General features: G+C 37.4%; 1 protein-coding gene across 2 annotated transcripts in view; it reads right to left on the reverse strand.

Moving 5' to 3' along the window:
• The window catches only part of ACAD9 (acyl-CoA dehydrogenase family member 9), a 28,029-nt gene extending 3,257 nt beyond the window's left edge, over nucleotides 1-24,772 (reverse strand). For both annotated transcript variants that reach the window (XR_010391223.1, XM_064518854.1), the window contains exons 1-15: nucleotides 24,591-24,772; nucleotides 23,024-23,117; nucleotides 20,641-20,742; nucleotides 17,493-17,599; nucleotides 15,942-16,042; nucleotides 14,104-14,182; nucleotides 12,912-13,086; nucleotides 12,236-12,309; nucleotides 8,895-8,970; nucleotides 8,112-8,182; nucleotides 7,688-7,807; nucleotides 6,585-6,713; nucleotides 4,054-4,133; nucleotides 2,580-2,706; nucleotides 504-581 (exon numbers count right to left, since the gene is read on the reverse strand). Coding sequence is in view for 1 of the 2 variants with exons in the window: in XM_064518854.1 (XP_064374924.1) it covers nucleotides 504-581; nucleotides 2,580-2,706; nucleotides 4,054-4,133; nucleotides 6,585-6,713; nucleotides 7,688-7,807; nucleotides 8,112-8,182; nucleotides 8,895-8,970; nucleotides 12,236-12,309; nucleotides 12,912-13,086; nucleotides 14,104-14,182; nucleotides 15,942-16,042; nucleotides 17,493-17,599; nucleotides 20,641-20,742; nucleotides 23,024-23,117; nucleotides 24,591-24,716 (1,539 nt within the window). In the remaining variant the exon portion in view is untranslated. The remainder of the gene's footprint in view (nucleotides 1-503; nucleotides 582-2,579; nucleotides 2,707-4,053; nucleotides 4,134-6,584; nucleotides 6,714-7,687; nucleotides 7,808-8,111; nucleotides 8,183-8,894; nucleotides 8,971-12,235; nucleotides 12,310-12,911; nucleotides 13,087-14,103; nucleotides 14,183-15,941; nucleotides 16,043-17,492; nucleotides 17,600-20,640; nucleotides 20,743-23,023; nucleotides 23,118-24,590) is intronic.
• Nucleotides 24,773-26,033: the final 1,261 nt, after the last annotated feature.

Genomic DNA, 26,033 nt, shown 5'->3' on the forward strand with positions numbered 1-26,033 from the left:
GAAATCTACTACTTAGGGTGGAATAGTGCAGGCCCTAGTCTGATAAGCAGTCTCGGAACACATCAGAGAGATAACTACCCTAAATCATCAAAATCCAGGATACCAGTCCCTGCTACTGTAACTGTTCCATTTTGCATGGCATAGATTCATTTCCTGTAGAATATGAATGAATACGTATAATTCAAAAATTAGCTGCATGCCTATTCATTTGGGAACAGGGAAATAGTTTCCAATGACTGCTTAAAGTGGAATACTTAAAATAGTCATTGGAGCAGGGAGGATTTCTGCTGTTGCTGATTGGTTTGTTGTTGTTTTTACTGTTTTTTTAACATAGGTTCCATCGCATCAAGTGAGTATATAATTTCAGTTTATTTTCTCATGATCAATGGAAATGAATTGTGCAAAGGAACTCCTAGATTTTGGTCCATTCTAGATACTAGTGAGGCCAGTTTAGTTGGTAAAACCTATCCAATATCAAAGATAATAGAAAAAAATATTGTTACCTTGCCAAACCTGCTTAGAAGGCCTTTCACTGAAGCTCCAAAATAATGAATATTTTCCTCAAGTTTCTTGCCACTTGCCTATAAAGCAGAAAATACATATTCAGAATATTTAGTACACTTAAACAGTTTTCCTAAGGAAAAAATCCACCTTAAAACAGGACATTTAGCTGAACAACAAGCATGTATAGGGAAGTACTTGTATGCTGCCCAGCCAATAAACTAGAATCTTGACTTGAATGAGACCACCAACTGCATGATAAAGTAGTTACTCTGTCTGCACAGTCCTTGGCCTCTTTGTTCAGGCTGTAGCAGACCAGTGTTGCTGGCGGTTTTAACAGGCAAGACACACGACACACACCAGAATTCTCACCTACAGCACAGAATTAGTTTCTCTTTTTTTCATAAGCCAAGACTGAGGTTTAACAAAACACGGTAGGGGGCCCACAACTGATTCTGATTGATCAAAAGGAAGGAAAGAAGAGTATTTAATAAATAAGTAGAGCAATCAATGGGCAATTCTGTAGAAGAAAATAACTATGCAAGCCCTAAGGTGCCCCCCCAACACACATATGAAAGAACCCTTGCCCTCTCAAAAATGGCAGTTCGATTTTCTGCTAAAAGCAATTTATAATTATCAACTTCTTGTAAATGACTAGCATTCCCTTTTAAGGTGATCTTTCACTAGTTTACTTCTTTTTTTTCTTTCTTCCCATCTAGAAAGGAGAAAAAGGTTGCCTATTTAATGTAAAAGAAATGGGATCATAAAAATTTTATTATTTTCCTACAGAATATCACTGTTTAGATGCATCCCTGGTATCCTGAAGCTCAAGTAATACTAGATTTTTCTCTTGGAAGGCATTGGTATATTAATATTCATCTAGTTTGTTGCTTAGAGCGAATTAAGGCACTTTTCTTCCTGTATATATTATGCATTAGAATTTTCTAAATTTTACTTCTGGTTACTTTTCAGTATAATCTTTATGTTTATACAAGTAAACAGTCCTAAAAATTCTTAGGCAACTTTTATTTACACACAACAAACAAACAATGCTTATTTTAAGTGCTCCAGGTTATAAAAATCCTGAGGATCACTATTATCTGGTACTGCTGGGTAAATTCACCCAAAGTCTCTAATTTTGGCAATAAGTAATGTTATTTTTATTAATTCAAAAATACAACTATTTCATTATGATGATTCTTGTAGCATGAATACAAATGAGTGGGTTTGAAGCTATTTAGAGGGAATGCCTGAAATATCTGACCTAGACGACAGGTATACCAAAAGAATCATTCTGTTACAGTTTTTCAGCTTACTAACAAAGTATCATAGGAAAAACATACCTTACCATTTCTGTTACCAGATCATTTATCGTTGGTCATAGGAATTATTTACTAAGTGATTAGCACTATTAGAACTACAAGTGTTTTTATAGTTTAATAGTAATGTGGTTCTAGGTAAGAATTTCTGTAAACAAGAAAAAACCCAGAAATTCCTGCAGCAAGTAGAACGCATGACCTACTACTACCAAAGCAAGAAGAGTCAGGAGAAGTCTTCTTATTTCATTCTTCAAGTTGCTGCTATTTTCAAGCTAGGATTTGGGGAGATCCTTATACTTGACCGAGACCTATTTGCGGAAGGTCACATGTGGTGCAGGAATGACAATAGAGAGTAAAAATCAAAGACTGAATTTCTGTTGAGAAACACAGTGGGTACTTGTAGTACTGTGTTTTGTAACAACAGCGCTTATGATGTAACCGACCATTAAAAGAAAGATTTTTAATACTGTGAAGCTCAATTTATATAAATTACTGAAGTGGATATAAGCCTGGGTTTGGTATAAATACCTATACACTTAGTCTTTATTTTACCTTGATATGCAACCACGTATCTGTAACTAAGTCCTTACTCCTGAAATACTATAGACAGCTGCTTAACTTTGTAAAGCTCACAATTCTTAAGCATCCATAGTTTTGCATGAACAGGATATAATGTTGTGATGAACAGTAAGGGGAAATCAAATGTCACAGATCAGTGTCTGAATCTGATCAAAAAGCACTGTATTTCTCCTCACTTACCTCAAGACTGGGATGCACTACTCCACGTTCACCAACTAGCCCATAATCCACTTTTCTGCCCATCATGTCCCGGAATTTGCTTAAAAACTCCTCTAGTGCCACTCCTGCATTTCCTTTCTTGATCTCTCTAAAATGTTGGGTAAAAAACAGCTGTTAAAGGACATTCATTTCTGTGTCTTGCACACAAGCATCTGTAATAGTTCCCTCCCTTTCTTAATCTTCTGTTACTAACTACAGTCAAAGATGCTAATATGAACTCTCCTAGTGACCTGAAAATTCTAATTGGCTATAGTAAGCCTCATCCCAGGATGTCTTGCTTAACTTTAAAACAAGATGTTGTTAATTTCCTTCAGAGTGCAGACCACTGTTTGCTTGTATTCACAGTTAGGGATAATTCAACAAAAAGAAGGTCCCTCGAGAGTCCTTCAGGAATACAGGAATGCCAGGCAAAATTTTCAGAATCATCTAGGAGCAAAGCCTGGTTGTCTGTTAACATTCTAAGGCAGCAGCTATAGGAGCATTTCTGTTTCTCATTTCTTAACATTTCTGCCCTACACTGGGTCAGGAGGAGAACACAGTGGCTTTTAGATTCTTGTAACAGCAGGTCCCCATGCTGGGTTTTGCTGAATTGTGAACCAATACAGCCAAAAGTATACTTGCTTAAACTTCACCAAAAAAACCCACACACCCTCCTCCACTGCAAATCACATTTCGGGCTTTGTGCCATTGCATAATTAGTTACAACAGGGCAAACGAAAACCCAACACCAGCATAGGGGTCAAATGTAGCTTGTACGTAAGTGGATGCTTCTACAAGATACATAGCTGTAAAGCACAAATACATATGGAACAGAACACTAAGTATGTATGTAAGTGGTTAGTTTGCAAGGGAAGTTTCAAAATGGAAACTTGATTGGACTTCCCAAAAAAACAATTGAAATTCTAAATGCTTTGCCAATATAATGCAGTCAGTATTTGCAGTGTGTCTGATAAGCCTTAAGTCTTTTTGATCCAGTCATAATACGAAGTATGGTGAACAACTTTACAGCCTTAAAAACAAGTAACTTGCTGCACTACTGAATAGCCAGTTGTTCTCTCAAAAGTCCCCAGCTAAATTATGAAGAAACCAGTACAGCTACCCAATATCTATGATACAGGTGTTTTACCAAAAACAAAACAAAACAAAACAAAACCTCAGTTATAAAATCTTAATTACAGCTTTTATAAGAAAGACTTTTACACAAACTGGTATTATAAAATAAAATACAATTGGCCCAAATTCCTAAATATTTGAAACACTGTCAATTCAAAAAGGGGAAAAAAAAATCTATACATTGAAAGGTCTTTTGGAAAGGATAATAGATTTAGAAATACTGCAGTTTTTTTCCTACATAATTTCTCCTCTCAACTATCATTAAACAATTATCAGGTGGTGTTTAATTTGTTAAGGCTATTAGCAGTAAATAAGAACATACTTAATTTTATCAGTTAAGATTTTGCCTGCATATTGCATACCCGTCAAAGCAATATACAATCGCAGAATTTCGTTTGTTCCCTGTAAAAAAAAAAAACAAAAAACACACAATATAAAGATACAAAGTGGAGTCAGTATCAGGTACAAATATTTTTAGTATTTCAAAAATCTTTATATGCTATGCTAATATTTTCTATCATTTTTTCCAAAATAGCTTTTAATGGCTAAATATCTTATGTTCTGTGCTTTTCCTTGAAATATTGTAAAATGCAGTTGGACTCATAAGATAAAGTTCTTTGGAGCGATCTGTGTAAGACAAAAGATGACCATTACCTGTAGCCAAAACAAGCTTATGCCAGAAGCTGTACTCCCAGGTGAGCGGCACCTGAAGTGGTAACAAAAGCTTGGGAGGTAGACGACATACAGCTGGAGAGGCTTGTGGATGTTAGAAGCAAGCCACAAAGAGTAAACACTGTATTTATTTGAGGTGTATATACAGTTTTGAAGGCAGTTCTTTGGTTAACTGCTTGCAATAATTTACAGTATTAATGCATGCTTTCCAAGCAGGTCTGTGGCCTGTCTTCCTTTCCTATTTTTTAGTATTCAAAGATTACTCTTAATCCATTTGCTGCCTTCTGCTATGCTGTAACTAACTGAATTATAGAATTTTAACTTCATTTAACTGTGAGAAGGTTGAGACATAATTAGATTACTAATAATTAGACATTATTAGACGTAAATACATAGTGTGAAGAAAGAAAAGGATTATTCAATATATTTTCAGTAAAAATTAACTTCTGGATTGTTTTATTAAAGGAACATTTTAAATAAGTGTAAAACTGCTTCAATACGCCTGTTTGGAAGGCAAAAAGCAGACCAGGAAATTAAAGTGATACTGTGCAGTTGGATGTCTGGGAATCCATTATACAATTCATTGTTTTAATACACATGGCTGAAAAATAAAGATCAAACACAGAAGGCAGGTTACAGATGGAAAGCATCTTGAGGTATCAGATGAGTGTCAAAAGTCTAATGCTGTAGTGACAAGCCAAGTCAAAGAGGCTACAGTGTCAAGAAAAAGTATTCCTCTGTCAATAACAGTAAGCAGGAAGTTTTGGAGGGGCACAAACACAGCACATCCTATTTTTGTTGCTGGAAAACAGAAACAGATCCTGGACAATTGCAGTCTGCCTTTTCTAGTCCTTAGTATTCTGTCCTTAGCTGGAGTAAACAGTGCAGTTTATATGACATGTTTGCAGGTCCCTTATAAATATGCTAAGATCAACAATAAGCTCAGTCTGCTTGTTTTAGCAGAGGAAAAACTTTACATAACTGGTTGGGATTAGAAAGAAAAATAAGGTGAATTGCAGGAATTCTGATGGAAGTTTTTTTAAGACATTTCACTATCCAGTGTCTGTCAAATTCATAAACGTGATGTAGGAGGATGACCTTGTTGGTTGGCCGGTTTTGTGCTTTAATCAATATTCGAATTGACTGTTCCTAGTTTACAGAGATAAAATCAGATCCATTTGCAAGAAGAGCTGGTGAATGCTACATAACAATTTCTGGTTTGCAAATTCTTGCTCACTTTAACTTGCAGCAACTTGCAATAACTTGCAGTTTGAGAACTTTGATGTCTCGATATAGGAAGACAGCTGTTCATTTATAAATGGTCCATCATGAAAAATCAAGTCATGAATGAGATATACAAATGAACAGTCATTGATGACCCAGCTTGGAAACAGAGAAAAAATAAACCTCATAGCCAAGATTAAAAAAAAAAAATCAAATACACATCAGTTAAGTGAGGTGACTTCTAGATTAATATTATGTGAGCTTCCTTGCTTCACTTTTAAGAAGTCCTATTAGAGAAAGCCATCTAAAAATTAAAATGTTGCCTGTACCTCTTACCATTTCCCATCTCATACATTGGTATAGATACATGAGAATAAAGGAGGAAAAATATTTCAAAATATGCTTTCTACAACATGAAAAGCATTCACATTAGGCTCTTAACATTGCTCTAATTTTAATTCATTCTCATTAGGCTTTTAACAATACTCTAATTCTATCATGATTCAGCACATGCAGTTAGAACTATTTACTGAACATAAGCTGATGAGCTACTTTTATCAGGTAAAATAGTTTTAGGCCTTTATGCTAAAGAGCAGTTTTATGCTTTTTAATAATATTCCCTTATTCTATTCAAAACAACAGAAGCCATGAACTAGGACTGTTTTTTTCCTGACAGTATAATACAGCAGCGTATTTTGTTCAAAAGTTTCTAAATGTTTAAGAGGGAACTATATATATATGTATATATATATTACAAGGTCATATAGTTTGTTCTTTTCAGAGGTAAAGCAGTTCCTAGTCTAACTCACACTTAAGAGTAAGCATAACAGAATTTTCAACTGCAAATGAATAAAGGCCCATTCAAAGGAATACTGCACTGGATTTGTTTCAGCCAAAGTTTACAGAATGAGAGAGAGTTTCAGTTTATGGTAGAAAAGTATATTTATTCATACTTGCCTCAAAAATCAGAAGTATCCTGGTATCTCTGAGATAGCGTTCATAGGGGTAATCTTTCATATAGCCAAGGCCTCCAAGAATTTGCAGGGCTTCACTTACACAAGTCCATGCACCTTCAGAACTGAACACCTGCCATTGAATAGTACTTTAATCCCTGTGGTACCCATGTTAAATACAGAAAATATTGCTTTGTTATTATACCCCAAGTTAAAATAGGTAGAAGACTGAATTAAGAAGAATTCTGTCTACGTGACATTGCTGTAATATTCTGTAGTGCTTTTACCCTGGCCCTGTTTAAAGCTTGCCTGATGCTGTACGCTTATGGCTCAGAGTCTATACTTTGGTCAAGCTAGTTATTAAAAAAAGATCAGTATCTCCTTTCACTGCAAGCCATGAAAACTCCCCTATAAGGAAATGCTCCTAGGTTATTCAAAGCCACAAACTGGAAGAAAACATGTAGCTGGTTGTTTTGAGCACTTACATCTCCCCAAATTCATGGGAACATGAGTTCTTTTGGACTGACCACAGAGTAAGGTGCACATCAGCAGGGGGGGGTTGAAAATCCGTGAACTCTGAAGGGTGCCTTGCCCGCCAGCAGCATCCCTTGGCCTACATTATAGAAATGCTTTAAATAGTGGCATTCCAACAGAGAGGGCAGGCCTGATTCTCTCTCACTCATCTATTCTGTATCTCATATGTTTTGCAACTGATTCTGGAAGAAAGCCAAGAGAGAAGCTCCTTAGCTGTATCTCCAGCTGCAGAGCTGCCTAAGTATCCAAAGCTCCATAAAAACAGAATTCAAGAGGATCCCAAAACTCCAAACTTCTTGTATCCAAAGTTTTTATTTCATACGATGACAAGAGCCTGAATCTGAGGTAATGTAATATCAAGTGGGAAATAAAGAGAAGAAGAATGTTGGACGTTTTTTTTTTAAATCGAGCTCAGATTTTTCCGTTACTTATCAAAATGTAATACTTCAGCCTCTCAGGAATCTATAAGGAAGACTCAAAAAAAAAAAAAAAAAAAAAAAAAAAAAAAAAAAAAGAGATGTTTGTCTGCATTAGCTTAATGCCCTAAACCAGTCTTTCAGTAAAATTAATTACCTTGACCATGGCTGCCTCCACTGAGCAATCTGGAAACCCTGGCCTGTCCATCATTCCTGCAGTGAGGTAAGCCATACTCTCCATTACGTACGCTTTCACAGCCATAAAACTAAACTTCTCCTGTCAAACAGTAATGAGAGTAGCAGATGAAAGAAATCATACATTAATTCAGATACAAAATACTAGTCCGGTCTCCAAACTGCAGTTTTAACATGTATTATCAAGTAGTATTTAAAAGTACTTAACTGCAAATCAGTCATGAAAATCTAAAAAAAAAATTTGATACATTTATCATTCTAGACATTTAAAAGACTAGTGTATAAAAGTCTGCACTAAAGTTACACAAATTCATTACCTCTAACAATTCATTTTGACCAATAACAGCCAGAAGAACCCCAGCATAATCCATCTACTAGCATCATACCTGAATTAATCCAAATTCACTCAGTTTCTTATTGAATTGTTTCCTGGTACAAGCATAGTCTGCTGTCATTTCTTGAAAAGAAAAGAAGACACCATTTCATCTCAAAACAGTAGAACTATTACTGTGTTGTATCATTCCTGCTGTATTAAAATAAAAATATCTTTCCACTGATTGATTCTGACAATTTCATGTACCTGTAGTAAAAACCTTACTGCTTCAGAAACAGCAGCTTGTGAAGAACACTCTCAAAAAAACTGTGTGGAGAGTCTGGGAACATTATGCCAAAGGTTTTTAAGCAAGAAGAATGTGAGGTGTGAACCGGTACTCTGAGAGAAAAACACATTTTAGAACCAATTAATTAATTTTGAGAGATTTCTGTTACTATTTTGGGTAACTGTTGCCAGAAGCCAATTCTATTAGTTATCACTGTATCTAAACTTTTGAGCTAGTTACCTCAGGTTGGAAGCTTTAACAGAGAATAAATTGTACTCTCTAAAAGCAGTAAGATATGGGGATACTCAGTAAGAACGTTTTACATCAAAACAAATTCAACAGCAGTAGCTTTCTGCTATATGAAATGAAAAAGCTTTAGTATTTTACAGGCTTTAACAACAATTTTTAATAAGTATTTTACAGTATTTAGTCAAAACATTTTATGACTGACAATAGCGAAGCTGCTCAAGACTAGTGTTACTATTTTGAACAAACTGTGATATATACTTCATGCACATCAGGTTTTTTTTGCGTGGCATCCAGCAATTTAGAACACTTAATTTTACCCACCTATCAATTTTTTAATCATTCCAGCAGATGCACTGCCCATGCTAAATCTTCCACTGTTTAGGATATTCATGGCAATCTGCGAATAAAAGTAATGGTTTTTAGGTAACATTGTTGCCACAAAACTTCTCCTGAGGTCAAGATGCTCACTGCTACTTTGCTTCACATTTTAGCGCTTTCCTGGATTTCATGCATCATTGAATATGCTTCCTATCCTATGACGCTAGTCTTCAAACTGGTCAATATAACGTTTAGCATCCCAACAATAATGTTTAAAAAACAAGCATTTAAGGTGATCTACTAGATTCAGTTTATTACTTGAAATAGTTGTACAGATACCAATCACCCAGTTACCTGGAAGTAACCTTCTACTCAAACAACAGTAAGGTAGAACGCAGATAAAACTATTTATCTGCAAGATTTGAATTGGACAACACTGCTGAGGTTCATCAAAGAGAGGAATAAGAAAAATAAAACACTGCTTAATGTGCTTACACAACAGTCAAATATAAAAACCTTCTCTGGAGCTGACCTGTAGTAGAGGCTTTCCTGCTTCAGATATCTTCTTCTATGTCCTATACATCTTGAGATGCAACCATAAGAATTAACTTCGCCCTTATAAAGTGTATTGCTATTTCCACTTCCTTTCTTCCTGAGGACCTGTCATTATTCCATTCAGACCTGCTGCCACTCCCCCTAAGTGTGTTTACTTTGAACCTTTTGCACTCTGTACATTAAAGCCTGCATCACCTCCTTTGAGATGACTGGCATTTTGACAGTTAATGTCACCTCCCATAATTTACTGCCCTGTTGTATTTGTCTGAATTAGGATAAAACTTTTTCTTCCCTCTGTACATCTTAAAATTAAGTGCCTATGCATGGAATCTTACATTTCAAATCAAACTATGATAAACGTACTTGATGCAAATGTATGAACAAGCTCAGTGCACGTATCCAAATGCTAGTGTTGGATAGGGACCAGGTGATGCTAATTAGTTGCTTCAGGGCAAATCATCTTCCAAACCTGTTTTTGAGGGATACTGTAACAATTCTGCTAGCAGTAAAACACAGTAATTAATACCTACTCTTGAGTACCTACTCTTCCTCAAATTCACTGTATCCCTCCATATAAAGTACAGCAAAATAAAAAAGGGGGCAAGGGAGCTACAGCTTAACTAGAAACACCACATTTTGAGAGAAACAGATCAAATAAAAGTATTTTTAAACTGGGGTGTGTGTGCACTGCAGAACTTCACTGCCTAGCCTGGCAGGCTGCATTAGAGAGCCAGGCTCCCTCAGAACATGGCTGGGAGCAGCCTCTCAGCTCGGTGCCTTCCTGCGCTCTCATGCTGGCCAACCTCCTGCCTGTGGCAGCACAGCTAGCCAAATATGCCTGCTCCCCGTGGCCTAAGGAAGGCTGTTGTGCAGCGGCAGTTCTGTACCATACCTCGAGGCTAGTCAGATTCTGGGAAATGGAACTTTAAAGGTTCTTCTTGCCCTTTATGATATGTAGATGTGAAACTGCAGTACAGAATGGCCTACTTTTTCTGCCATCTCACCTCTCATTTCTTCTCTCTGGCTGCCAGGTGCTATGAGAACACTGTAGAAAGAAGCAAAGCTATTCTGCTCTAGAAGAAAGTAGAGACAGCTACTTTGAATATCAGCCATTGTAGAGGAAAATAGGATGGAGGTGCAAGGAAAGGACGGAGCTTACTATCAGCAAAGATGATTGAGAATAATAACCAGAAAAGAGCAAATTAAAAACGGGAGCAAAGCATGTATTACCTGACATTATAAAAAAGGGGAAACTGTCCTAGCAACCACAATATCACATTTATTCTAAATGACTACATCTGTCTTCAGCTTAAAGTACGTTATTCAGTTCTGTCTATTTAATAAATACAAGTGGAAGATAAAATGGGTGTGAAAAGGTGAGGTACTGCATTTCAGAGAGGTGTACTGGAGACAGAACAACCAGACATGAAGCCGACTGACACACAAAACTTCTGTTAGCTCTATATCCCAGAGGAAAAAGTCACTCTTGTATATATGCTGCTGTCACTTGTCATGACAGGTAAGAAAAGCAGAAATTCTAGTTACAAGCAGAAATATGGACATAACTTTACAGTCTTTCAGAATTCCACTGTACATCCAACAGTGCTCATTTTAATCTCACTGTTTTACACATCTAGGGCAGAGACTGTAACATCTGCCCAAGAAAAGCTGCTGAAAATGTACTCATTCTTTCCAAACAGTCATCTTGGAGGAAAACAAGGAGCCTTCTACCTACAGAAAGTTCAGTGCGGTAAGATGCATATCCATCAGGTGCATTCAAAATATATTTCTGGAATGCACACACACAGATTGATCTATCTATCGATCTCCAACAACAATTCACTGTTGTCAAAATTCTGCTGCTGAGTCTTCCAGCACGATACAAGAAAAGGAAGAAAAAATGAAAGGTGTATAGATGAAATACAGATCCACTGTGTATGAAAATAAATTTTGAAGTTTCTTAACAAGAGTAACACAGGGGACTCAGTTTGATGCCTGAGACTACTAAGAAATACAGTGAAAATTCATTGTTCTCACCTTTTAATTTGTGAAAATTACCTGAAGAAACCGGAAAAAAATATTTTGGAATGTTTACTATATTAAAGGAAATTGTTTCATTTAGCATATGGATCTGGAGTTGTCTGCCACAGAAGGAAAGAGAAAACTGAGAAGGGCTATTAAGAATTTTGTAAATGTGCACATCACACTTTCAGAAAAAGGTTACCACAACAAAATGAACAGCAGCATCTTTACAGGGTCTCACATTTCTCTGACGCAACACCGAGAAACCAATGCTAGGGGCAGTCCTTCAGCGTATTCCCAGGATTTCTTGTGCTATCATCTGATCCTGGAAAACCACCTGATACCTCTGTCCTTTGGGACCTTGAAAAGGGTCTGGACTTTCCTCTGACCATTTCCTGTTATTCTCATTTCTTTCCCTCCCTTTCTACTTAGCCCACAGTTCTGGTTACAGAGAACAGAAGATGGTATTTCCCTGGTTCATTTCCAAAGTCCTGCTGAAAAAGTTCTTCCTTTTTCTGAAAAGGACTGTGTGTGTTCCCTGTAGCTTGAAAAACATTATATGGCATCATATTAAAAAACTTAAAATCATCAAATAGCAAAACCTGCTCTATAATTGAAGTATTGAGAAGAAACACACACAAATCTGAGACTCGCACTATGCCAGTGAAACCGATTAATTTAAAGCATGTAAGGTAAACTGAGAAAAAACTGAAAAAGAGTCTCCTTCAGGCTTTTAAAATGATCAGTGGTTACACTTTACTGCTTACCTTAAATCCCCCTCCTACTTCTCCAATAACATTCTCTATAGGCACTTTTGTGTTTTCAAAATGTACTTCACATGCTGAAACACAGAGAAAACAGAAGTTGAATTATTACACAGACATATTCAAATGACACTCAGGATGTAACTGGCTCTTGTAACAATAAGCAGTTTTCCTAACGTACTGTGTATGAAGGAGCTACATGTGTTTTGCCAAAGAAGTTAGAAGTCTAGCTGTAGTTGACCCCAACTGGTGATGTAAAAATTTCAAAATATAATTAATGTACATTGTGTAAACAGAGAAGAACTATAGTCTTAACTCTGTTTTATGGAACTGATACAGCAATCAAATCTGAATGATAGATGGTAAAGCACTACAATCATCAGGAAACTTAAGAAGAACCTATAAAAACTTACTCCTAGACTAATGCTACTTGGTTACTGAGTCTTCTGTGTAACTTCTTTCACTACATAATTAGGGAAACTTAAAATGTGTGGAAAGGGATTATACAATATGGATTTTTTATTTCAGACCCTGCAGAAGAAAAGCTGGTAAAAAAAAAAAAAAACATGAAACTTACCCAGCTATATGGAATAGATATTAATTTGCTTGCAAATCCTGATTATCTAAACAAAATTAAAACATTAAAATATTAAAACAATTTCTGTTAAGTGATTCTTACTATTGGATCCTCGAATGCCTAATTTATCCTCAGGTTTCCCATGAGTGACTCCACCAAAATCTCGCTCTACGATGAAAGCAGTGATTTTGTCTTTTAGTGTTCCATCTTTATCAACAATTTCTGTTCTAGCAAATACTGTGAAAATATTAGCGAGGCCACCATTAGATATCCAAACCTGTTTGAGAGAGAAAAGAAGTAAGTGTAATTATTCTGATTTTGTGAGCGCTGTTCCTAAGTGTTTCATAATAGACATCAACAAAGAATGGAGTGGTGAAAAACTGTTCTTTCTTCCCTTGAATTGTAATCACTGTTCTGCTACTAGTTTTGCATCTTGTGAATGCATTTCCAGGAAAAGTTGACATGAGAGTAAGTTCAGACCAGCTATAAAAATTGGTTGTATTATATATTTGAATTAAATTAAAATAAAATACAAGGTGTATTCTCACAAAAGCTTGTTTATTCTTTGTATTTAATGCATGTGAGTGGTACACAGGTAATAAAGACTGAAGTCCCACCTTGCTTAATTTCACCTCTGATGAAAAATACTCTGAATCAGGCCACATCTGCAGGGCTTCTCCCATAGCTTGGGTCTCTTCACATCATAGACAAATATATCAACAACTACAGATTAAGTCTGTAATGTATCAAATGCTGTTGAATCCAGTATATCTGTGCACATCTTGAGAAGTGTATTTTTCCATTGTTTCTTCTAGCGAGAATGTTCTAAGCAGCCCTATTTCCAATTCACTGTCAAGTTTTCATCCAAAAATATCTACGAAGTTTGGCATGATGAAGAATGAAAAGACGAGGAAACGGTTTCAGGTTTCTATTTGTCTTTGCAGTCACAGAGGGGGTCTAAATAACACTCCCTGGAAAGTCAAACAGCAGGAGTTGGGGATATGGAGAAGGAACTTAAGAGGGGCTTTTTCATACCTTTCTCACCAAGAGTTCAGTGAACGTTATTCCCCAAGCTGGGTGCTTTTCTATTCTCTTTAGCCTTAAAATGACATGAATTATCTTTTTGACCTGGTCATTCTTGACTAGCTTGAAATCTCCAAGAGCCTGATGCAGCTCCCAAGCTAGCCTCTTACTTAGCAGAGGCAGCTAATTACAATGCTGCAAAAGACAAAAATGCTTTCTATAGAAATTGTAACAGAAAAAATTGTCCTATTTCCATTTTGTGAGCAAATACCTTGCAGCCATTTAATAAGAAGTATTTCCCATCTTCACTGAGGGTTGCTCTTGTCTGGATGGATGCAGCATCACTTCCACTGAAAGCCAAAAAAGTTGTTAAATAAATAAACATGCTTAAAAAAAAAAAAGTAGTACAGTTTATTGTCTCTTCCCATCCTTCAAAAAGAACTTTTACGGCTGTACTAAATAGTGGGAAACAGTAGATCCAACAGCTCTAAAGAAACCTAGTTAAGTTACCTGAAAGGACATTTCTGCTGATTAACTTGATGACCTGATTAGAACTTCCTAGAGTGCAATGTAAGCAACTTTGCTGAGCTGCAGTGTGAGCTGTATAAACACAAACACATGAGGAATATGTTATCCTAAAACATAGCCAGTTTAAAAGATCCAAGTTGTTCCTCAAAAATCCATACTCTGATAGTACATCCTAAAGAAAATAGGCTCAACAGAAATTAAAAATAAATGAGCAGGCGACAGTCTTCATGAATGATCATTTGGACACATTATATACTTTCTACAGCAGTAAAATCAGCAGGTCAATTGCAACAAAGCGATCAGAAGTGTATGTTCTGTGATTAAAAGCCCAAACACACTCTTCAATCACCCCCTTATTATGCAATTTAACAAGTAGCACATAATCTCCCCTTCGAAAGAATTTGCATTTTTAGAACTCCAAAAATTAAAATGCCATAATGGCTCATCTGGGGGTTTCAGCTGAAGAAAGTTGGTAAGTTGTTTGAACAACCAGATCTCAGATGATATTTTAATAGGGTTAGACTTCTAAAAGTGAGCTCCAGAACTGATTGCTTCTGTGTGCTAGAACTAAGGTATCTGAGAAGACTGAAGTTAAAGATACTAAGTCAATTTTTTAAATAATACGGGGCTAAACAAAGATATTAAAAGAACTTCAGAACATGGTTAGCACTTGTAACTTGTGTTACTTCAGAATCACTTGCATGGATCACTTTGTTAAAATGTCTGTGCTAATATAAATTTTATCTGCAAATGGAAGAGATTTTAGAGGGTAAATAAAAAATCTGGCTTATGACGACAAATCAAAGCCAACACTAACGGCTGGGAGGTTTCTAATTCATCACAACAAGAAGAAAGCACGTAAATCAAATGCTCATTGCGAGTCATTCTAGAAGACAAAAGTTCAAAGAAGTTTCAAACTGTAATTTTGTATGGATAAGTAAGATTCAACATCCAACATTCAAAGTTCTTCAATCAGTTTCTTTAACAATCATATAGTAAACCATGAGCCTATACGTTTTTAAGAAAAATACACCTTTCCTGCATTAAAATAATTTACAATACTAGCGTGGTCAATAAATAAACTTAATAAAACAACTTTGTCTTTGAAATGAAGTTGCCACTACAAAGATGCCTTTTTTAAACTCTAAGGGAAGACCAAAATTTCTTCCTATTATTTTTTGGTGGTTTCTTCAATACTGGTGCGGATTTTTTTTTATAATTTTTAGAAAGAACTGAAAGCAGCCTAGAAGAGTAACAGCACAAAGTATCCTTTCAATTCAGTTCAGCAATGCTAGAAATTAAATGGAATGGTAACAACTGAAAAAAATAGTGCAGCTCAAGTCAAACACGAGTTAGTGATTTCATGAAAATTACTGTAAGTAGCACCTTAAGAAGAAATGGGTTACATGACTTCAAGTGTACCTTTTTTTACAGATATTGGTCTATATACTGATGTTGCAGGCACAAAATAGTAAAGATTTAATACAGTAACGGAACAACCACTGTAATAAAGATAAGTTCAAAAACCTCATCATTTTAGTGTTTGTATTCCTGAAGCTTTTATGATTATAAAAACAGTACCTTCCTGGTTCTGTGAGACAGAAAGCTGCAATGTGCTCCCCAGATGCCAATTTAGGCAAGTACTTCGCTTTCTGTTCATCAGTGCCAGCAATGAGGATTCCCTAAATAAAGAAATTAGTGGGAAACTTTTCAGCAATCAGAAAGTGCGAAAAGAAATTAAGCTGCCAAACTATGTCAAGTTCAGGAAGTTTAATTTGCAGATTATATGACATAACCAGGTAATATTAAGAGAGTTTAATAAACAGCATCTGATTTATATTAATGTATGATAGGATTTTACTTATCAGACATTAAAATATGTTCAAGTTATCACATACTTGTTCGAACATCCATAGGAAATGGCTAATTATTAAGACTGCCTGCTAGGGTGGGTTTCACTATGCAAACACTAACTGACAACTCTGTTGCTGCTCTGAAACGCATGGGCAATGAGATAGTCCATCCTTTATCATTTGTTATACCTTCATTACTATTTCTAGTGGCTTTATTTAAATAAACCAAAAGGCATGAATTTTCAAAGCTCCCATCAGAATATATTGTTTAGTTGGTTTCCAACCTATTTCACTACAGAAGCTTTCAACAACTTCTGGTGAGAAGTGCACTTTAATTATCTCTGATTGTACAGAGCTGTATTTATTTTTTTATAGAACAGGTTTCTTGTGAATGACAAGCAAAAAAAATATATATGATCAAGCTAAATAATCATTTGTTAAATAGCGAAGATACAGATTCTCAACAAAATTAAGAAGGATTAACACTAACTGGACCAAACTGGCCACAGCAGGAAAATAACAGTAGTTACATTTCATACAGCACTTATCATTAGAGTACTTTACAGATCAGGTCAGCTCACCATCCCTGTTCTATAAACGAGGAAGCTGTAAGTTAAGGTGAGGAATACATCTTTTTAATTGGCCTCATCTGCTCAATTCTATAAAGACTTTTTTGTTATTAGGAAGAACTTAGTGATTCCAAGTTTCAGAATACTACTACTATCCATAACAAAAAATGCACTAAAAAGTAAGATACTTAAGGCTATATCGTACTTTAAAAAACTAGCTTAAAATTCGCATGCTAGCTATAACATGCTGATCTTGGATAAGCTTTGTCTAAGCTCCCTCAATATCCAGCCTCTTTTGCCTAGAAAAAGTTGCACCCTTCTGAACTCTCTTCATGGTTGTGCCACCTTCACGTAATTTTAGTCCTTATGTTTTATTGTTTTCAATATTTCTTCCAGCTACTTTTATCAAGCTTGCTTAATTTAAAAAACTTCAGATCATTTGAAGTACTTTTTCTAAGAACTCCTATCTCAACAGTTCCTGGATTAACCATTTTCTTGTATACCTCATTTTCAATCTTTATGCTGCATGTAAATCCTACACAGGACCACTGGCAGAGGGTATGACACACACTACAACAACCCATCTGAAGTCACTCCACCTGATTTATGCTTCACAGGTAATACTTTTGTTATTAGTTACTACACCTACACTCTGCATTTAATCAATTTATGTAAGCACAGAACTACCTGACATGAAAGAATAACATTACCTTAAGCCCAATAGCTTGATGAGCTGCCAGAGTAACTGCTATGGATCCATCTGAAGAAATGATTTCTCCCAAACGTGCATACATGGTATTTGATAGACCAAGACCACCTGGAAAAAATACTGCTTTTTATTCATGTAATTCTAAGTAGCTGCCTTAGAATTTAACCTCCTTGCTGCCCCTCCTCCCTCAAAAAACCCTTTCAAGCAAACATGAATAATACAAGGCTATTAACTGGGGAATGCCTTAGTATAGGCTTTCAATACTGGATACATTGTGTCCACAAATAAATACCAGGTTGCAGCAGTTGTTCAAGAATAATGCATCTTGAAAACAGTGACTCTTTTCTATGCAAGAGCTGTTCTGAAGTGGAGATTTTAGTTCTATTCATAAAGCAGATGTGTTTGTGCATGTGTGGACGTGCATGCACAGCAAATACGCCATAATCCATGAAATGGTAGCAAACAGACTTGTTTAAATAGTTTATATGTGAAAATGGTAAAATGTTTGGTATAAAAATTACTTCATTCTAAATTTCTGTGCTAACAGAATGAAATCCAAATTTATCTTACAAAACCAGACAATCAGCCTGTGTGTGTGTGTGTGTGTGTGTGTGTGTGTGTGTGTGTGTGTGTGTGTGTGTGTGTGTGTGTGTGTACACACATACAGCTTTGCAGCCAACCAGCTGCAGTCCAAGCAGCAGCGCTTGACACATCTCAGGGCAGGGCTGGCTCAGGTATTGATACGCAAAGCCAACTGGCAACAGCCAGGCAACACCCAGCTTCATGGGAAACAGGGCAGAAAATATCCAAGGCAACAAAACTGGCATAAGATAGTTTTCCATTCAAGCTTCTGAACTGGTACTAAGGGAGGATAAAATACAATACTTCAGAAACACTTTTAGCCCAAAAACATGAATATATCAAGAAAGGAACCTGACACCAAAACACACTTTTTAAGGGTATTTTATGATCTGCTACCAAATACAGAGATTTTATTTGTAAGGAGCTTGAAAAGAACAGAAGTAGGATAAATTAAAGATACATCTGTATGGATCTAATGTGCAAGGACTTTGTATTTTCAGCTCTAGGACCCCCCAATGCCTGCATAATTTAATATGATCTTATATATTACTGTTGAATAAACAATTTTGTTTAATCCAGATAACCTTCTATCTAGGTTAATAAAATTTTCTGCTTTGGGTAGTTGTGGAAGTGAGGATAATGAACAGCTTATTTCAGCAGATTTCTCAACAGTGCTACTTTTTTCTGTGTACTGAGTAAGTGCAAGAACAAGCTCAGCTACAGCCTCCACTATGCCATTAATTTAAATCGCTGCCTCTTAAACCTGCTTTTCCTTCACAGCATGCTTACATTAGTTAAAACTTGCATCCCTCCAATCTATACACACTCTCTTACTTCTGTTCCACTTTCTAAGGGGGTTGGGAAAAGGATCCAGCTTGGAGACTACTGATGTTACATGATTTATGTGAGCTCCTATTTTCCCATTAAGGCATTACATTTTAATGCCTCTAGCAATTACGCCAGTATCACAAACTGCTAAGAAAAATACCATGGAAAGAAAGATGCACTGAATGTGTGACTGAAGAACTTTAAAACAAAACAAAAACCACCAACAAAAATATAGCAGGTTTAAATTACAGAAAAATGTGAACTAACTTCCTTAGAAATGTATTAGCTATGGTGCAGTGAAAAGTAGCCTGCTTACAGTAAGGTGATTGCTTTCCATCATTTGACTTTTATCCAGCACAAATGATTACAAGACCACAGGACTATGAAACTGCTAATCAAAGATAAGTTAGGAGATTAGCTAGCCTACGGTAACTTCATTTATTTTCCAGAATCACATCTTTCTCCTCCCAGAAGATTATCCTGAATAGAAAAACCTTGATGTGAGCTTGCGAATCTCTTTTCTATCTTACTCTCCTAACACCCTTGCCTAGTTCTGAATACCCATGATAAACACACATTTCTAATGCATTTCAAATGTAATTAATCAACAGAGATTACATCATGTTACGGTATATGTAAGTTGTCCAATATACTTTAATGAATTTATATAGAAACATATTTTGAAGAACTGAAATCAGTGCAGCACTGCAACACCACTTATGTTGCCTAATACAATAAATAAAGAATGAGTAACAAAAATGCTATGAAAAACAGGATACTACTTTAACACAAAGTAAATACTGAGGTATCTCCAGCTTTAAATAGTATTACTGCAGTCACTGAAACAAATGTTTAACGTTTCATATTATGCTTCTCAAAAATGAGGTATCCCCCAAATGAAACTAGTTTCTGCAGATGGTCAAACGCTATTTTGCCTTCTGGCGAGTTCCTCTAAAATCTGCTTCTTTAACAACAGAAAATACAAGATTTGAGGATTTCATTTCTTACTTTATATATTTTATGTTATATATTACTTTCAATCCCAAATTCTCTTTATCAGTAAGAACATGATTAACCTTTTCTTCAAAGTTCCTCTGCAAATTTAGGAGTTAATCCTCTGAGGAATTAATGTCTCAGATCTCAATTAGCATTACTATATCCTCCAAGACGGAAGCTTAAGTTAAGACATTAGACATAAGTTCAATATTGCATAGGAATGTTTTTATACAAAAGCTATGCTTTTAATAAATAGAAATTATAATTTTATACTTCTAGATGGCCAAACACATTCCTGGCTGGCAATGACAGGTGACAGTTTTAATAAATCAGTTCCATGAGACACTGCGGCTTGTCTGGCTATACTTTTTAACCCAGTACAATTTTAGAAATCATCAGCTAGTGCTGCAAGTCCCACACAGTGTCAAGCTTCTCTACTGCATCCAAGGAAATGAACAAAAAGGAAAATGCTAAGCCAAGGGGGATTTACACTATCTAAATTTAGTTATCTAACTTAGGCGCCTAAGCTAGGAGTATGTGTAGCTCTCCACACAGCCAACGGACATTCTTGCTGCCTATGTCTCTTTGTTAACTTGAGAGGAAGCCTGGGCTCCAGCTTAGCCATCCAACTCAAATGACTAAATATAGATTAGCATAAACGTTTTGCAAGACCCCAAATTGCATTATGTATTAAAGAAGGATCAGAAGACTATGGGGTTGCTTTTTTGTGATCTTTTACTTACCATATTCCTCTGGAATCTGCATGCCAAAGAGACCCAGGTTCTTCAGTCCTTTTAAAGTTTCAGGTGGGATTTCTGCATCTCGATCAATTTTCTTAGAGTCCACTAAAAATACAGACAGCTTTATAACTTAAAAGCTTGTTTCTTAGTACCCAAAAAAACAGACAGATACTGCAGCATTCTCAAATCAGAGTCAAGATCACCGTATGCTACAAGATAGCAGCAGTACATCTCTAACCTAACTATTGGTTTGAAAGCCACAAACTGAAGAAAGACTAAGTGAAGAACTAATAGAAAAAGGGGCTGTTGGAAGATCACATTGCTTCCCTCCCTAAGTTTTTTCCTGTAGTCTTCTGAAGCATCTTTAGTAAAGACATAGCGCTTGTTGCACCAGATCCAGACATTCCTTCCCAACCCTAAGTTCACAGATATTACTCCTAGGTTTAGTCTGTTCTTACTCACTGTCCTGTTGCCTCCCTCCCCTTGCAGTTGGAAAAGTCTCAGTCCCTAAACTGGCTACTGTAAGATTAATAATACCCTAGGCTGGTTAGTGGCTGAAGACATTATGACATGGAACCAACATGCCATCTAAGTAACCCACCCTTTTAATTGATCAGTCAAAATACAGAACCAACTGGAAGGTCCCAAGAATATTGGTTATGGCTGTGAAGTCATGTCATATAAGGGAAAAGAACTTGGAAGTGGGAAAAATCTGTTTTTTATTCCATTAATTCAAACATTTCTATGTGTACAGGTTGTGCATACATATTTAAGCAGATTCCATGACTGAACTAAGCTGAACATTTCTAGGATTTGCTTCCTGAACAATGTCCAAGCCATGATGAAAAAAAAAAGATGAGAAACATAAACAGGATAATTGCAGAAATCTTCTTCTTATGAGTTATTCAAACTCTTGGGGGATTACAAGAGCTGTTCCATAGGGTTACAGCAAAAATATATATTAGGCAGCTCAGGAATGCTGTGAGCTGCATAAAAAGGACAAGGAGCCATGTTTCCAAAAATACTTGAAAAGAAATAACTCTGCAGAAGCAATGGTACTTGCCTAAAGAAACTTTCATATTCACCACAGCTAAATGACTGCAGCTTCTATATAAAACTTAATGGGGGAAGGCAACTAAAAGCTCTGATACTTTTTACAGAGAAGTTATTCAGAAAGAAAGCACATTTTAACAACACTTTTTTTTAATCTATGTTGTAGTAGAAATACATTTGTGGTATGCCATCAGCTGCTTTGGGAGAGAAAGTGTTTCTTCACTTACTTTTCCATTATGCCCACACAGGGCTATCTGCAATCTGGAGAATGTCAAGCTTCAGAATGACTCCTGCTGAGATGAATTTCCTTACCTAATGCCAACCATATCAAGTTTCTAACTGTTTAAGGCTGCTCCACTAACCTATTTTTACCACACCCATAAGTTACCCTGAATACCTGAACAAAAATAGCTGAGAATTCAGACAAAGATGAGCAGTTTCCATCATCATCAGTCAAGACTGTGATTTGACATTTCTACTCCCTCGTTAAATACCAGCTTTTTTACTCAATGAATTATGTTCCCCAATATAGCAAAGAATTAAAAAAATATGCTCTGCCTAAGTTCTTAATTTACTGTCAGTGAGCAATGTTATACTTTCATAGTTAAAATTATCTGGATCTCATAAATTCTAATCCATGACAATCACAGGCTTCTTCAAACTCCTGGAGTGTTTGGCAATCCAGACCTAGTATCTTTGTCAGCTGGAAATCTGAGATAATACTGTTCAACTATCTCAGAAATTGCAGTTTGTAAAAACAATTTTCTGCAATGGTTCTTGAATTAGCTTTTATATTGCATCAGTAATAGAAGAAACATCCTGTGACCCTAACTGAAAAATGTAGCTAATATAAGTTTTTCCAGACAGAACCACTACTCTAATGCTGAAAAGCCATAAACACCTTTGATTTTTCATAGTTTCTCAAGTAGTCACCTTTTATGAATCTCTGCTGTACTTTGCTGCAAAGAAAGTTTTAGTACAGTAGGACAGTTAATTTTCACACACACACAAAAAATCACAGTATATAAGTGGAAAATAGCTTTATGCAACTGAACTATAGACAATTCCAAGTCCTACTTCTATCTCAGAATTCTTTTACTTCCTGTTGGTTTTGTAGTTCTTCTGTTTTCAAGATTTATTTCTTCTCAGCTTTCAAGTAATCTATACAAAAAAGCCCTATATGAACATACCTATACAGCTGCACTGTATAACTGGTAACAAATGCATTAAATAACTTAAATATTTAAATTACAGTAATCTTATGCAATTAATATAATTAAACCATTTTGTAATCACTAGATCAATTACATGGATAAGAAACTAATAACTATACCTTCTTCATTGAAGAATTTTTCTACAGGTCCCACAAACTGGTTGATCTCCTCTAGTTCTTCGTTGTTAATTTCTGGATAAGGAAAAACTTCTTCCTAAAATAGTAAGTATTTTTTGTAAAGCATGAATTGTCCAATTGAAAAAAGTTTAAGAACATGTGCCTTCCAAATACTAAGCTCTCAAAAAATGTGAAGGTTGAGAATTGTGAAACTAGGAACAGAAAGAGCCTTATCCAATGAAATCCATGGGATTCAACTGTACTACATACTGAAACAAATCAAAAGCCGCTACCTGAAAAACAGAAACATGGCTACAGGAAGAAACAAAGAGATTTAAAGACCTACTAGGATGTAAAAATCCTTGATCAACTATGAATTTTGTCAATGCAATCCCTTTTTTAGGTATTAAAAAAGTTATTTAATTTTCATTTGCATCAGAACTAATTTAATATTTTAATGTTTTCAAAGCTCAGACCATAAATGCTGTTTCTAGAAGCATACAGCACATTCTGCCTGTTTTAACATCAAGAGTACACAGATTAGCGGGTACTGTTCCATAATGCTCCTTATCACCAACCTGATAGGCTGGATTCTTTATGCAATCATTTTGGTCATGATCCGCAAGTAGTATGGCCTGACAGTCAAGTATGGCCTTGAATAAATTAAAAAAAAAAAAAAAAACCTCAAGCAACTAACGTAAGAAGTTAAAAACTACAAGATGAGCATGCTTCTAATTTTTATTATCTTTCCCCTTCTAAATGGAAGATTCTACCTCTACCCAAACAAAACCATTCACCATACTCCCATGAACCACCTCAGTCCTAAAAATTCAGGAACTGGAAAAATGCAATAGTTTCTCAGAAAATAGACTGAAATTTGAGGGGAAAAAGAAACATACATGAACTGAGGTTTTATGTGATGGAGTCTGATCATTAACCTTCGTGACCCTTCCCTTGACAAGGTCTGTCTTGGGCGAATTTATGATTCAGCTCACTTTGGTGGACTTGAGTCATGACTTTTCTTAATTTATTTAATCCTGTAACTCAATTAAATGCATATTCCAAACCTTTTTTGGAATAATGAGTAGTTACATCTGAAATTTGTCATTTTGGTGTCTGGAGGTTCTGGAGCACGGGAGAGCTTTCACCTTACAACACCGTACGCAAATAGTCGCGCAAAGCCTTGTTCGCCGCGGTAAACGCAGACTACGATCTCAGGTTTTATAGCACGGAGTTGTTCAATACGCGGAGCCCAACGCGCGCAAACGGCCGCTGGTGTTTCTGCCGGGACCCTGCCGCGCTCGGGCAGGGGGCTTACAGCCGCTCTGCTAGCGGTTAACTCTTTTCTCTGGAAAGGGGGCGGCCGTGATCTCCGGCGGCCCCTCCAGGGGCGGGCGCCGCGCCCCCCGCCAACGGTCGGCTGTAACGGTCGGCGGCGCGCGCAGGAGAAGGCGCCCCCCCCCCCCCAACGACTCCGAGCCCCCCTCCCGCGAGGCGCCGCCGACCGTTGCCCGCGGGGCGCGCGAGCGGGCGCCAGGCTGGGCCCCGCGGGCGCCCGGTGCCGCCTCACCTTCCGCAGCCTCCCCAGGAAGAGCTCCTTGGCGAAGGCGGGGCGCGGCGCGGCGGTGCGCAGGTGGCGGCGGAGGGCGGCGGGGAGCGCGGAGCGCGCGGCCCGCAGTAGCAGCAGGCCGCTCATGGCCGCCAGCTGCCCGCGCCGCCGGGCCACGTGACGGCTCTGCGCCCGCGCGGCGCCGCCGCCTGGGGGCGGGGCCAGGCGCGGCCGTTAGGGGGAGCCCGCGCGGGCGGGGGAGGGGGCGGCGGCGATGGCGGGCGGCGGCGGCGAGGCAGCGGCGTTGGCTCCGCCGCCCCTCAGCCGCTGCGGGCCGCCCCTCGCTGTTAGGGCTCGGCGGTTCGCCCTCCGCCGCGGCTTTCCTCCCGCCTCGCCTCGCCGCGCCCTGGCCCAGCCCGCAGTGGTGATTTGCTCCCTACCAGAAATGCCGATGACAAAACCCCTTTATTTCACTCCCCTCGGAGAGGGTTACAATCCTTAGCGTTTAATGTATCGCACTGCATCAATTATACATTAAAAGGAAGAGTTTACTTTCTTTTCATTGATTCATTCCAAAAAAAAAAAAAGTGGCCTCTCATCCTCTGACCAGGCCCCACAGCCACACGTACCACTAACAGCATGCTGGCCCTAGCCCTTGGGCTGGTAGGAATCATCACAGAAACGCGGCCGGCGTTAGATGAAGCCACTCACGCTTTTTCCTTGCTAGACTCACTTCTGCAGAGCTCCCCCGGCCAGGCTGTTGCACGGCCGCCAGGCCCCACACACGGGGAAATTTGGTAACAAAAACAGTGATCCATTTCTGTACAAGACTAGTCTAGTTTGTTAGATGTTTAATTTGTTGTATCACCACCCAGTACCTACTGTTCTCGTCTGTGGATGGCTAAGACTTTTCACTGACACATTGTTTATGCATACTAAAATTCATTTACACAAAGGTAAAATTAATTTGTTTGAAATATGCCTTTCATGTCCTTTAAGGTTTTTACTCCTACCCTCTGATTTGCTTCCTTGAGTTGTATCTATGCATCTTTTCTCAAGAATCACTTTAGCCCTGGCAGTCTTCAGCTATCCTTACTTGCTTTGTTCTGTGAATGAAGACTTTCAAAATGTTACGAATTTAACAAAACAGCACTGAACAGCTGAACAAAAGAGCCAGTACTTCAAGGTAAATACAAGCCTAATGAATCTTAAAGAACACAAATGGATTTATACTCACTATAACTTGTAAAATGTAAATCCTTTAATCCTGTGGTCTAGATAAATCAACAAATGAGGATGAAAAGTAGCACCAACAAAAGAAATTACTGACCAGTGACCCAAGTTCTTCAAGATCTGCAGTCCATGTATTACATCTGCACTGCGGATGGATGCACGACCTGTCACCTAAAACCAAGCAACTTAGTGGCAGCAGTACCCAGCACACTCGTATCCCTCCCTCCCTTG

The sequence above is a fragment of the Dromaius novaehollandiae genome, chromosome 12 (genome assembly GCF_036370855.1).
Source record: "Dromaius novaehollandiae isolate bDroNov1 chromosome 12, bDroNov1.hap1, whole genome shotgun sequence".
Taxonomy (NCBI): Eukaryota; Metazoa; Chordata; class Aves; order Casuariiformes; family Dromaiidae; genus Dromaius; species Dromaius novaehollandiae.